At 48.0% G+C, this 14,116-nt stretch overlaps 1 protein-coding gene across 3 annotated transcripts in view; it reads left to right on the top strand.

The window, feature by feature from the left end:
* Positions 1-14,116, top strand: part of TSNARE1 (t-SNARE domain containing 1) — a 1,291,163-nt gene that overhangs the window by 556,761 nt on the left and 720,286 nt on the right. For all 3 annotated transcript variants that reach the window (XM_086966282.1, XM_086966284.1, XM_086966281.1), the window contains one exon: positions 7,986-8,063. In XM_086966282.1, coding sequence (XP_086822408.1) covers positions 7,986-8,063 — 78 coding nt within the window. The remainder of the gene's footprint in view (positions 1-7,985; positions 8,064-14,116) is intronic.

Below are 14,116 nucleotides of genomic sequence, written 5' to 3'. Positions count from 1 at the left end.
TTAAAACTTTTATTCTGAATTCTTTGACATTGTAATACATATGCACTTTACCCTTGGGAAATTTTAATGTATAAATTGTGTTGTTCCTTTTATTTGTGCTTTTATGGCCATAAAGGCTGAATTAAAGAACTCTTGATATTAAATGAAATAAATGATAAGTTGATGTTCTTTTTTTTTATGTTTGTTTCTGTTTATTTCTGGTTGCTGTCACTTTTGGCAGATAACAAACCCGAGACATAACGATTTGCTGATTTGTCCAGTATAATACACTACTCAACAGGGGAAGCTGGAATCATAACTCTGGAGTTATGATTCCACTGGTAGTATTTAACATTAAGGTTTGTGTGCCACCTTCAGTGGCGGCTCCTCTGCTAAGGCGGAGGAGCGTAGCCCCGCTGCTCTGAAAGCAGGAAAAATAAAATGATAATGCAATAGTTGTTTTATTTTTTGTAGGTTCGGGGCTGGGTTAGGGCAGGGCTGTTGGCACAGGGGAGGAGTGGTTTGCACACTACAAGTGCACATGATTGGTTGGCCGTCTTGGGCCGGCCAAAAAGTCATGCGCATTTTGCATGTTCCCCACCAACCTGTAATGCTCACCCTGGTGAGGAACATGCCTAGGCTCCCACTGCCTGAGCGCCGAAACCACGACGCTCAGGCAGTGTTGTGATTGGCTTAGTGGAACCTGGCTTAGCTTCCTGGTTCTACCTGGAGCACAGAGATGATGGAGGAGAGACGCAACGAGGAGGCAAGTGGTTTTTAGGTCGAGCATTCAAGACCTCTTGTATATACTTCAGTATATACTTATATGTGTATGTACTTTGTGGGCTCTGGAGATCAGCCCTAGGACTTGTCTGCTTCTGCTTAGGGACTTTTTCTGTTCAACTGCCTCTATTTCACTGTCTTGATAGAAAACGACCAACAGAGGCCACTAGAACACCAGAAGTGGATTCTGCTGACAGACTTTCTTTTTTTTTAAATTCTGGCATAAGCCTCTATTTAATCGTATCGTATCGTATCGTGGTATATTTGTAGAGCGCAGACCTGTCACCCCAAGGGCATCCTGGCGCTTCGAACGGTGAGCCAACAATTTCAGCGACTTAGCCTGTCCTGGGGAAAAGGTGGGTTTTTAACACCTTCCTAAAGGCTGAGAGATCCTCAAGACTCCTTAGAGATATCGGCAGGGAGTTCCAGAGTTTAGCCGCCGCTACTCTGACCGATCGGCCGCCCATCCTCACTCTCTGAAAACGCGGTACTACAAGTAGCCTGGATAAAGAGGAGCGTAAGGCTCGGGGTGGAAGGTACCAGGCGAACATTTTCCGCAAGGGGACCGGGCCCAGGCCATGGATGGCCCTGAACACAATGCAAGCTGCTTTGTAGCGAACGCGTAGATGGACCGGCAGCCAGTGGAGTTCCTGTAGCGCTGCCGTGGATGAGCTGTGGTAGGGGCGGGAGAGGGCGAGTTTGGCAGCCATGTTTTGCACCCTTTGAAGCTTGCCCAGTAGTGTTATCGGGGCCTCCAGAAGTAGTGCATTACAATAGTCGAGTCGACTTAAAATGGTACTCCGCACTACTTCGGGTCTGGCTTGCTCAGGGAGGAGGGGCAGAACTTTGAGCAGCATACGGATCAGCATCATGCACGTTGAGGTGGTCTTATTTACATGCAGATCTAGCTGCAAGTTCGGCCCGAAAGTGACACCCAAGTTGCGCGCCGATTGTGCAGCTGACACCGTCTCTGAGAATGACAAAGGCCAGAAGTCGTCTGGGAGATCTTGATAGAAAACGACTAGCAGAGGTCAGTAAAATACCAGAATCTCTTTAGCATTCTCTAGATTCCAGTCCATTGAAATTGCCTTCCACAAGCACCCGTAGACAATAATATTTTTTTCAAATCTTGTATTTTCAGTGATATGACCACTGAAGGCCCTGATTTTTATATGAAAAACAGAGCTTTGAGCTATACCATTTCCAGCTGAAAGGAAATATTTCTCTCCATGTGTTTCCATACCTGGCGTGTCATGCAGTTTGGTGCTTACTTTCCCTCCATGTTAAAGAACAGTAGATGTTTCAGCACCCAGGCTAATGTGCTGCATAGCTTAATGCATACACGGTCCCAAAGTTAGACCGATTGCATTGCAAATGCTTGGTATTTTTTGTATTGAGCAAGTTGCAAGCTGCTCTGTGCTTTGCGCACGTTACTATACCAACGTACTTTGCTTTGTGCCACTTTGTACTTTCACACAGAACCTGCTGTTGTTTTTCTGTTTTGTCCTTTCCTGGGATTTAGTCTGAACATCGTAGACTAGGTCAAACAAGTCTGTTTTGGTCAGGCTCTAGCACCTAGACTAAACACATAAATGCAGCTGTTGTTTGGGAACACGCATAGGTATGCACATACATACAATTTCACACAGAATAGATCGCGACTACAATTGAAATGTAGAACTTCTATCTGTGCATGCTTAGGTACGGGGTCCGCTACAAACACCCAGAGATGTTTTGATATATATATATATATATATATGTCAGCAAATTGCTCGAGAGCATCTTCCGAGGGCACACACAGCTCGCCGACCTCCGGTCTTCTTTTTCCCAAGAGTATGCTCCCAATGCCAGGTTTCATTTCTGGCTGACTCGTTTCGAGGTGAGAAATCCTCTTCTTCATGGGCTTTGTCACAAACAGGCAACACAGACTCACTAGTGCTTGTACCATCCGGCAATTTAATTGGTTTCAAATCCCCCTAGTGGGGTGCTCATTTCCGCGCATTTGTTTTACACCCAAAGCACACTGGGACTTGGAGTCCATACGTGAGTGTTAATCATCCCTAAGTGGGTGTGTCACCCATTTGTAGATTTCGATAATTTAATCCTTTGAGTAAGGTCCGGACATTTGGGGGCATACATGTATTTTCAAAGGCTCGCTGTGCTGTTTACAAAGTTAGAAAGTTCCAACTGCAGCTTCTCTCTAGGGAAGAGACGGTGCTCCTCATCGCAGTTCAGTAGCCGCGCATTAAACAAAAGTCAGCAAATTGCTCGAGAGCATCTTCCGAGGGCACACACAGCTTGCCGACCTCCGGTCTTCTTTTTCCCAAGATTATGCTCCCAATGCCAGGTTTCATTTCTGGCCGATGCGTTTCGAGGTGAAAAATCCTCTTCTTCATGGGCTTTGTCACAAACAGCATCACTAGTGCTTGTACCATCCGGCAATTTAATTGGTTTCAAAGCCCCCTAGTGGGGGTGCTCATTTCCGTGCATTTGTTTGATATATATAAATTTTACTTCTGTAGAAGAGGAGGGTGGTTAGTCTACCCTGTCTAATATAATGACAGCACCTTTTATGATTTATGGACTACTTACTACGCTGACCATATTTGTGTTAGGTATTTTCCGGCTAGTTGTGGCACACATATTGGATACTAGAGCATGATATTTAAACTTTTCTCGTGTCTCTGTCCGATGTTAATGGGGACAAGTACGAGTGTGAGAGCGAAAGGGTGTGTTCTGTTGTTGCGATTCCTGAGATAGTTGGGAGTGTTGTGTTCTGGGGTGTCTAATCACTTGTTCCTCTTTGTGCGAGTAGGAGGGCAAAACTATAGTTAGTTTATCCTAGTCTCATGAGTGCTAAGGTAGTAGGGTGACTCAGTCCCTACCTGTCATGGTTCTATGGTCACAAGCATAGTTCAGTGATTCTGCAGAATCCCAGCAACACTATACAGGGGAATGAGGCTGACAGCACAGTTCCTTTATGTTGATATGGAACTAGCCTGATCTTGTAAGGCATGGTGTATTGTGTTCCTTGTAAGTGTTAATCCATCATACTTCCCACAAACATCTTAAATTATAGGGATTGCACTTTCATGTGTCAGCTGTAGTATTGTTGAAGAATAAAAACTGAATTTGTAGTACGAAATTAAACACAACAATAATTTTTTCAAAATATATATTTAAATAAATTCATAGAAATCAGATTCAAAAAAAGGGATGTAGCTCAGAATAAGTAGTAACATACTGAGACAGTTTTGTTGTAATTATTTGCAAAAAATAAACACGTTGCCATAAAACTCTCATTTCTGCTGATTACTGCCTATTTAGAAAACACAGATCACAAGAATGAAACGCCTCCTCTTTTTTTCCTTGTTTAAGCTGCAGGTTCAATGTTGCACCCTTTGTTTCACCTTGGCTACTGGTAGGACAGAAAGCATCATGACGTCACACCTCAACTGTAATAGGTTACTACAGTTGAGGAGTCAGCTCATGTTTTTAGGGCTCAACCTCTGCCAATGCGCTTGCGCATTGCAGATGTCGAGACATATTGGGGCTTAACCAGAGCGTAATCATCGGGCGATTTGATGCTGTGCCCGAGAAAAGCAAGCTCAATGCGCAAGCGCATTGGCAAAAAGCGCGTGCACATCAAAGCCACCAGCCTCCCTCCCACAGGCATCTCAAGCTTCCCCCAGCGTGTGCTCGGCCTCAGGCCAGCATTTCTCCTCCCCTAATTATTCACTGCACAGCCGGCCGGCACATCAAAGGCTGCTGCTCCCCGTGCGTCTCGTCATCCTTCCTCCCTTGTAATTATTTACTTCACTTTAGTTTAACAGGTCTTCTTCCTCATCTTTGGTACACGCAGTTGAGTTTGACTGACCTTTTGCCCTCTTAAACATTAGTATAGCGAGAGTATAACGTTTTGTTTCCTAAATGTAAGACTCTGCTGGAGGTCTCTCTATGACTGTCTGTCACCCCCTCACACGCTCTCTCCTCTGCAGCCCGTCTCTGCCCCGCTCCCCATGCCGCAGTCTCTCCCTTTATCTTTCATTTATGGCCGAGGCACCGCCAGTCAGAAGCAAAACAAACCGCAGAAATATTTCCTGTTTCTGTGTCTCCTCCTCTTTCTCTCTCTTTCGCCGCTCTTTCTACTCTAATATATCTGCCTCTCTCGTGCCCTCTTTTCCATTGTCTATCGCTCTCTCTCTGTGCCTTTGCTTCTCTATCTTTTCCACTGATCCTGTCTCTGCCTCTCTTTTTTCAGCTGTCACTATCTGCCACTTTCTGTGCCTCAGTCTGCGCACCTCTCTTTTTCACTGTCATTCTCCGCTTCTCTCTATCTTTGCCCCTGAATGTCTGTCTTTTCAATTATCTGTCTCTGTATCTATCTTTCCACAGTCCTTCTCTGCCTTGCTCTGTGTATCAGCCTCCCTGTCTCTGTGATTTCCACTGTCTGTCTCTGCCCCTCTATCGTTTCCCCTGTATTTCCCTCCCTCTCTGATCCGCTCTCTGCTTCTGCTGCTTCTCTTTCTTTGTCAATGTGTCTGTCTCTGCCCCTCTTTCTCTCTTCCCGGCCTGTCCCTGCCTCTCTCTCTTCCACGGTCTGTACCAGCCTCTCTCTCTGACTGCCCGTCTCTCTTTCTGTCCCGCTGTCTCTCTCTTTTCTACTTTGCCTCTCTCACTTTTCCAAGTTCGATCTCTGCCCCGCTCTCTCTTTTTGACTTGCTCTCTCTGCCCGTTTCATTGTTTTCTTGCCCTGACTGTCTCACGCTTTCTCTCTTTGAATGCCTGTCTCCATTTCTCTTCCGTTGACTCTGTCTGCCTGCCTTTTCTACTTTGCCTCTCTCCTTTCTCTCTTATGCTTCTATCTGACTCCACTGCCCGTCTCTGCCTCTCTCTCACTATCCACTGCCTGCCTTTGCCTCTCTCTGTGACTGCCTCTCTCACCCTCTCTTGGAATGCCTGTCTCAGCTTCTCTCTCTCTTTGACTGTCTGTCTTTCTCCACTACCCCTTCAGCGCGCTCTCTCTCTCCTCTGAGTCTGCTGGAGGTCTCTCTATGACTGTCGTGTCAACCCCCTTGCGCGCGCTCTCCTCTGCACCCCGTCTCTGCCCCGCTCCCCATGCCGCAGTCTCTCCCTTTATCTTTCATTTATGGCAGAGGCACCGCCAACCAGAACCAGAACAAGCTGCAGAAATATTTCCGAACAGTCGAACAGCATTCCCATGCAGCACCACTCAGCACCACCACAGCACCACCACATCATAATTCAGCACCACCACATTATCACTCCGCACCACCACATTATCACTCAGCACCACCACAGCACCACTCTGTACCACCACAGCATCATTCAGCAGCACCACTCGGCACCACCACATTATCACTCAGCACCACCACATTATCACTCAGCACCACCACATTATCAACGGCACCACCACATTATCAACGGCACCACCACATTATCAACGGCACCACCACATTATCACTCGACACCACCACATTATCACTCGGCACCACCACATTATCACTCGGCACCACCACATTATCACTCGGCACCACCACATTATCACTCGGCACCACCACATTATCACTCGGCACCACCACATTATCACTCGGCACCACCACATTATCACTCGGCACCACCACATTATCACTCGGCACCACCACATTATCACTCGGCACCACCACATTATCACTCGGCACCACCACATTATCACTCGGCACCACCACATTATCACTCGGCACCACCACATTATCACTCGGCACCACCACAGCACCACTCGGCACCACCACAGCACCACTCTGCACCACCACAGCACCACATGGCACCACCACAGCACCACATGGCACCACCACAGCACCACTCGGCACCACCACATTATCACTCGGCACCACCACATTATCACTCGGCACCACCACATTATCACTCGGCACCACCACAGCACCACTCGGCACCACCACAGCATCACTCGGCACCACCACACAGCACCACAACAGCACCACTCAGCACCACTCAGCACCACTCAGCACCACTCCACACCACCACAGCACCACTCCACACCACCACTCCACACCACCACAGCACCACTCAGCACCACCACAGCACCACTCAGCACCACCACAGCACCACTCAGCGCAACAACAGCATCACTCAGCGTAACCACAGCACCACTCAGCACCACCACAGCACCACTCAGCGCAACCACAGCATCACTCAGCGCAACCACAGCATCACTCAGCGCAACCACAGCATCACTCAGCGCAACCACAGCATCACTCAGCGCAACCACAGCATCACTCAGCGCAACCACAGCATCACTCAGCGCAACCACAGCATCACTCAGCAAAAGCACAGCATCACTCTGCGCAACCACTTTATCACTCAGCACCACCATGTTATCACTCAGCACTACCACATTATAGCACCACCACATTATCACTCAGCACCACCACATTATCACTTACCACCACCACATTATCACTTACCACCACCACAGCATCACTCTGCACCACCACAGCATCCCTCAGCACCACCACAGCATCACTCAGCACTACCACAGCATCACTCAGCACTACCACAGCATCACTCAGCACTACCACAGCACCACTCAGCACCACCACAGCACCACCCAGCACCACCCAGCACCACGGCAGCATCACTCAGCATCACCACAGCATCACTCAGCAGCACCACCACAGCACCACTCCGCGCAACACCAACATCACTAGACACCACCACAGCAACAATCACCAACAACACAACTTTATTACAATTTTTTTTAAATGACACTTTTATTCCTAATTAATAAAAATAAAAAATAAACTAAAAATAAACTTACATAAATTGAATTACAAACTTTTAATATAGTACCATTAAAAAATACTAAAAATCGTATGCAAGTATTATTTATTTAAAAAATGTATAAGCCATTAGTAATTGTCACATCAATACATGTAAGACAGGGAAAAATAAACATGTAGCTTGACTAATGCTATAGGTATCACATTTGCTAATTTTAGAACTATTGCCATTTCAAAGAACAACATTTTTTACAACACAAATAGCTCAAACTTTTCTAATGCGATCCCTATTGCATTTCCAATGCTTGTTATTACAAGTGACTAGAGCTGTATTAGGGTAATCGGGGGCAAGTTTGTATACAGGGATTGCAGGCTCCTATGTATAATTAATGGAAAGTGTTTTCTGTTTTTTTGTAATTACAGCCACCCAGATTGACCCCAATGAACTCCAGGAAATCTTTCAAGAAACCTCCGCAAATGTCTTCCGGATCAATTCCAATGGTAAGTACAGGAAGATGGACATTGTTCAGCCTTGTAATAAAGCCCCTCGGTACACCTTCATGTGACGCGCGCGTGTTTCAGTGCCACCCTATGCGCGCAGGCTTCTCAGCACACCAGCCTCCTTGCAAGAGCAGTCTCCCCCCGTCCGTCACCGGGAGCAGGCTGGATGCGTCCTGGCACCTGCATTGCCTCCTTTTCTTGAGGTGTCGTCTCTTCTGTTCATATGTCAGAGCTGATGAAGAGGCCCGGGCGTTACACTGATGTACCCTGACACGCGGCACAGTGTGCTTGGTTTGGACGTCAGTGCTACAATCTATTTGTTCTGTTGCCATCTCCATTTCATCGCGGAGCAGTCATGCTGCCGTCGGCATTATGCTGTTCGACCTTCTGCAGCAGGCGTCGAAAGCTGCAATCTGACCATCACTCTCGCGGTGTTGGTAAGCATGCTTGGCAGGACTTTATTTGTGTAACAATAAAACAGTCACAGAATCCCAAAGTGATTCTAAAGTCTGCCTCTGCTTAACTTTGATTCAACCTCAAGCTTCTTTATTTCACCACCCTCTTCTCATGTCACTATAATAACTCTCTTACAGGTTCCTTTTCATTCTCACGTTCTCTCTTTGTGCCTTTGAATTTTTAGACCCTTGCCAGGGGGGTGGCTGCAGAATGTAAGCTCTGGGTTAAACAGCATCCAGGAAACCAAGCCAGCCCTGGGCTTTGTTCAAAACAGGAGACGCGAGGGAATCCAGGGCGGTGTGGCGGACATGGATCCCCTCACATTTTATTACCCAGAATGCCATGCGAACATTACAACTATGCTTAAAAGCTGTCTTTTACCTCTTTCCATGTTCAGATTCTTGGTCAGTCAGCCGCCAGAGAAGCCTACCTACCAATTCTGAGTCTGTCGAAAACCCAGAGGCTTGAGGAAATAGGCTCGCGTGGAACTAGGCACCTTTTGTTGTTCTAAATGCCCTGTAAATATCAAAGTATTCATCAAAAAACAAACGTTTCCCCCATATTTATGTGACAGACATCGCTAGTACTTCCAGCCAGTGGGAAAAACATTACCGTCCTGCATTTCCACACATCTACTGAGAAAAACGTATTCCACATCTGTGGATGGGCCTACTTGATATGATACCAATGGACCCAACTTGTAACCAGGCGAAGATCGCATTGACACTACATTCATTTCACATAGTTTCCACCATGATAGGCCCCCCTGTATGCCCCATTCCCCACACACACGTGGAGTACCTTTTTAACTAAGAGAAGTATAGGAGAACTGGTTTGTAGAACTTCTGTTGATCCCTGCAGATTCTATAACTTTTTCTCTGAGAAATATGGAAACGTGCTACTTTATTCAAAGTGTGAGGTTTGTAGCCCATTCTGAGTAAGAAGACAGTGGTGACACCCTCATAAGCCACACTGCCCTGGATTCCCCACGGATACCTAGTTCTTAGAAATAGCTTGGGTTGAGAAACTTCTCTGGGTAACGGATGGCCGTGAGCTCAAATACCGCATTTACCCACCCCCCAAAAAGATTGAAATTCCAAGTAAAAATCTTGATGTCTCTACGGGGCATTTCTGTCACAAGTGATGGGCCCACCCACACAAGTGCATTAATGTTTTATCAGAAGTCGTTTGTGAATACATAATCGTAGAACATGTGTTGTTAATTTTTGTATTTCCCTCCATTTTGACTTCCAAATATAAATCAATTTTAGCAAGAAAGAGCACATTTGGAAAAATGCCCTCTGAATCACATGATGTTATGGGTATCCAAAAATTCTGAGTCATATGAATAAGTACTATTTCTCACCTCAGAGTATCAGACACATTCGCTTTCCTTCATGCCCTTTTTCAATTAATTCGTTTTTACCTTATGAATTGGTGCTGATGGCTCTGGGTATCCCGACAACCAACAAATATATATCCCTGCAACTGTAAGAATCAGGTGAAAATAGTGGTTTATTACTTGTGTAAATTGGCCATTAGGACACAAAATTTTAGACAAAATCATTGTCACCTGTTTCTAATTTTTTTTTTCTAGGTACTTCCTTTAGTTTTTAATTTCAACGATTAGTTCCTTTGGAAAATCATGAGTGATCTACACAAATTACCCGTTCCCCAATTCAGAATTTTGTTTACTTTTTATAAATGTACAGCTTTCTGAGCTCACCCTTGGACTTCGCACCTCTTTCCTACACAACCTGCAATTAGGTTGAAACTACAAAAATAGGAAATATTGACTACCTCTTAGAAAAATTGCAGAAACTGACAACAAAAACTCTGCCTGTTCTTCAAAACTGTGAAAAGAGTGAGCAAAGCAAAGTTTGTTAGTACATTTTTAGGGGGAAAACACGCTTTTCTGCCCAACACTTTGTCCAATGGTTTTTTTAAAAAAGAAAAATGCTACATTTTTGGCTATTTTTGTGTTTCCCTCCTAGGGACTCAAAAAAAGACTGGGTGCTTTTAGAATCCCAACATGTGAGGAAAATCAGGAAAACAGATTTTGTCTGTATAACTTTTGCACACAAAGAAAAGAAAAAAGTAATATTATTAAGGGCAAACTTTCCAAATGGCAAAAAAGGGATCAGCGTTGGTTTTGGGGATAGGGGAGAGAGGGTGAGGGACACATTTGAGGAGAGCCTCAGCATTTAAGGTGTTAAGACTAGTGGGAAAGAGCTATTATTGTGACAGTTAGTCCGAGTTCATACACTCTTTCCCGTTCACAATCCTCTTCTTCAAAGCCTAAGCCAATGACAGGAGCGTGGTAGTCCTATCACCTGAAGAACTATCTTTTGAGGTCAGGGACAATAGGCTTTAATTTTTAATTTTTAATTTGTCCACAGGGCAAGTTGGTCCCCCTGCAGCACAATCCCTTTGGCTTCTGCCAGTTTACAGTACCACAGTATGAAGCTGTGAAAATTGATCGAGGCATGATGCATATCCATTTGAATAAATTGTTCTAACCTGTATATATGATTCAGAGCCGCCTACGACTCCAGCACCCTCCACACACTCCACGCTGGACGATCACGCATTTGCTGCCTGGCTGCCCGAAGCATACCAAAGGACCCTTCTCCTGCCGGAACTGCAGCTTCACCAGCGCCCGGCCCGCCAACCCGACCAACAAGGAACCCAACTTCCTCAGATGCATCCTGCTCAACACCCGCTCCGCCCGCAAACACGCCTTCAAACTCTAGGACCTACTCGACACCAACGCCCCAGACGCTGCCTTCCTGACAGAGACCTGGCTGACCCCATCCTCTGCACTTGACATCGCCATGGCCATCCCGGAAGGCTACAAGATCACCCGCAAGGACCACCCGAACGGAATAGGAGGAGAAATTGCCATCGTCCAAAAATAACACTCTCAAAATCTCGACACACGCCAACGACACCCTCAGCACCGCCGAACACCTGCAGTTCCAGATCCACACCGACCCCAACACCACCCACAGAGGCACCCTCATCTACAGATCCCCCGGACCCTGATCGCAGTTCAGCGACTCCATCACCGACTTCATCAGCACACATGCCCTCGCATCCATGGACTACATCCTCCTCGGGGACCTGAACTTCCACCTCGAGAACAACAACGACCCCAACTCCTCCACGCTGATCAGCAACCTCAGACTCCGACAACTCGTCACAACACCCACTCACCTCACGGCCACACGCTTGATCCCATCTTCTCAGCAAGCACCCACGTCTCCTTCGACTGCACCACTGAACTCCACTGGACCGACCACCGCTGCATCCACTTCACCTTCCAGAAATCCACTGCATCCAGCAGATGTTGCGCGGCAGCTCGGGCAAAATCACAGAGGACCAGGTAACCGCCTCCCTCACCCAGAACCCACCCGCCGACCCCACCAATCCCGACGCCGCAGCCTGCAGCCTCAGACAATGGATTGAAGACTTGCACCAACACCCTCGCCCCGCTCAAGAAGCCCACCAACACCCACACCAGCAAGAGAGCCAGCTGATTCACTGAAGACCTCCAGGCCTCCAAACTAACCTGCTGAAAGCTAGAAAATAAACTGGACCAGCGAAAGAACAGCGTAAAGCTACACAGCCCACAGGAACGCCACCCGCCAACACCACAAACTCATCAGATCCGCCTTCAGTGACCGCCTAGACAACAACGCACATAACAGCAAAGAGCTCTTCATTATCGTGAAGGAACTCTCCAACCCCAGCTCCAACACCAGCAACATCCCACCATCACAAGACCTGTGCGACGCTTTTGCCACCTTCTTCCATTGCAAGATTGCAGACATCCACAACAGCTTCGACACCGTCACCACCTCGGCAACATCCAACACCCCCGCTCCCACGACCACCAACCGCCTGCTCGCCTGGACCAACATCAACGACACCATCAAGATCATGAACACCGTCCACTACCGATCCCCGGAAGACCCCTGCCCACACCACATCTTCAACAAAGCCAGCAGCACCATCGCACCCCACCTCCGGAAATCCATCAACATCTCCTTTGAGATAGCGACCTTTCCGGAGAGCTGGAAGCACTCCGAGATCAACGCCCTACTAAAGAAACCCAAGGCGGACCCCAAGGACCTCAAGAACTTCCGACCTAACTCCCTGCTCGCGTTCCCGGCAAAGGTCATCGAAAAGGCCGTCCACAAACAACTGACCAGCTTCCTCGAAGAGAACAACATCCTGCACCCGTCCCAGTCTGGGCTTCGCAGCAACCACAGCACCGAAACTGCCCTCCTCGCCGCCACCGACGACATCAGGATCCTGCTCGACAATGGAGAGACCGCGGCCCTCATCCTCCTGGACCTGTCAGCCGCCTCCGCACAGTCTGCCACCGCACACTAAGAGCACGCATCCACAATGCCAGAATCCAAGACAAGGCCCTGAACTGGACCACCTCTTTTCTCTCTGGCAGAACCCAGAGCGTCCGCCTCCAACCCTTCCGCTCCAAAGCCACGAGGATCATCTGTGGCGTACCCTAAGACTCATTCCTCAGCCCAATGTTGTTCAACGTCTACATGGCACCGCTCGCCCACTTCGCCCGACAGCACGACCAAAACATCATCTCCTACGCTGACGACACCCAGCTGATCCTCTCGCTCACCAAAGACCCCCACACCGCCAAAACCAACCTCCATGAAGGACATAAGGCCGTCGCCGACTGGATGAGGAACAGCCGACTGAAGCTGAACTCTGACAAGACGGAGGTCCTCATCCTCGGTTCCTCCCCCTTGGCCTGGGAGGACTCCTGGTGGCTGAAGGCACTAGGAGCAGCCCCCACACCCACCAACAACGCACGAAACCTAGGGGTCATCCTCGACTCCACAATCTCCATGACAAAGCAGGTCAACGCCATCTCCTCCTCCTCCTTCAACACACTTTGCATGCTTCGCAGGATCTTCAAGTGGATCCCCACCGAAATTAGAAGGATGCCCTCATCAGCAGTAGACTGGAATACGGCAACGCACTCTTCGCAGGAGTCCCGGCCAAACTCCTGAAACGACTCCAACACATCCAGAACGCCTCCGCACGCCTGATCCTCGACATCCACAGCCACATCACACCCCAACTGAACAACCTGCACTGGCTCCCCATCAACAAGAGGATAACCTTCAAGCTCCTCACCCACGCACACTAGGCACTCCACGACACCTGACCAGCGTACCTCAACATCCGACTCAGCCGCTACACGCCCGCCCAGCAGCTCCGCTCCGCAGACCGCACCCTTGCCACCGTCCCCCGCATCTGAAGAGTGACCGCTGGTGGCAGATCATTCTCCCACCTCGCCCCCAAGACGTGGAACACCCTCCCCATCCACCTACGGCAGACTGAAGACCGCCTGACCTTGAGGAGACTCCTCAAGACCTGGCTCTTCGAACAGTAGCAGCCCCCCCGCTAGCACCTTGAGACCCTCACGGGTAGGTAGTGCGCTTTACAAATGCTATGATTGATTGATTAATTCAAAAGCCTTTACTATTAAGGCTAGCACTATAGGTAAATTCCAATGTATAAACCTGTACACATGTAATAATTTGAGGATACTT

This window comes from Lissotriton vulgaris, chromosome 4_1, assembly GCF_964263255.1.
Source record: "Lissotriton vulgaris chromosome 4_1, aLisVul1.2, whole genome shotgun sequence".
NCBI lineage: Eukaryota > Metazoa > Chordata > Amphibia > Caudata > Salamandridae > Lissotriton > Lissotriton vulgaris.
This window is presented reverse-complemented; position numbering and strand designations above follow the sequence as displayed.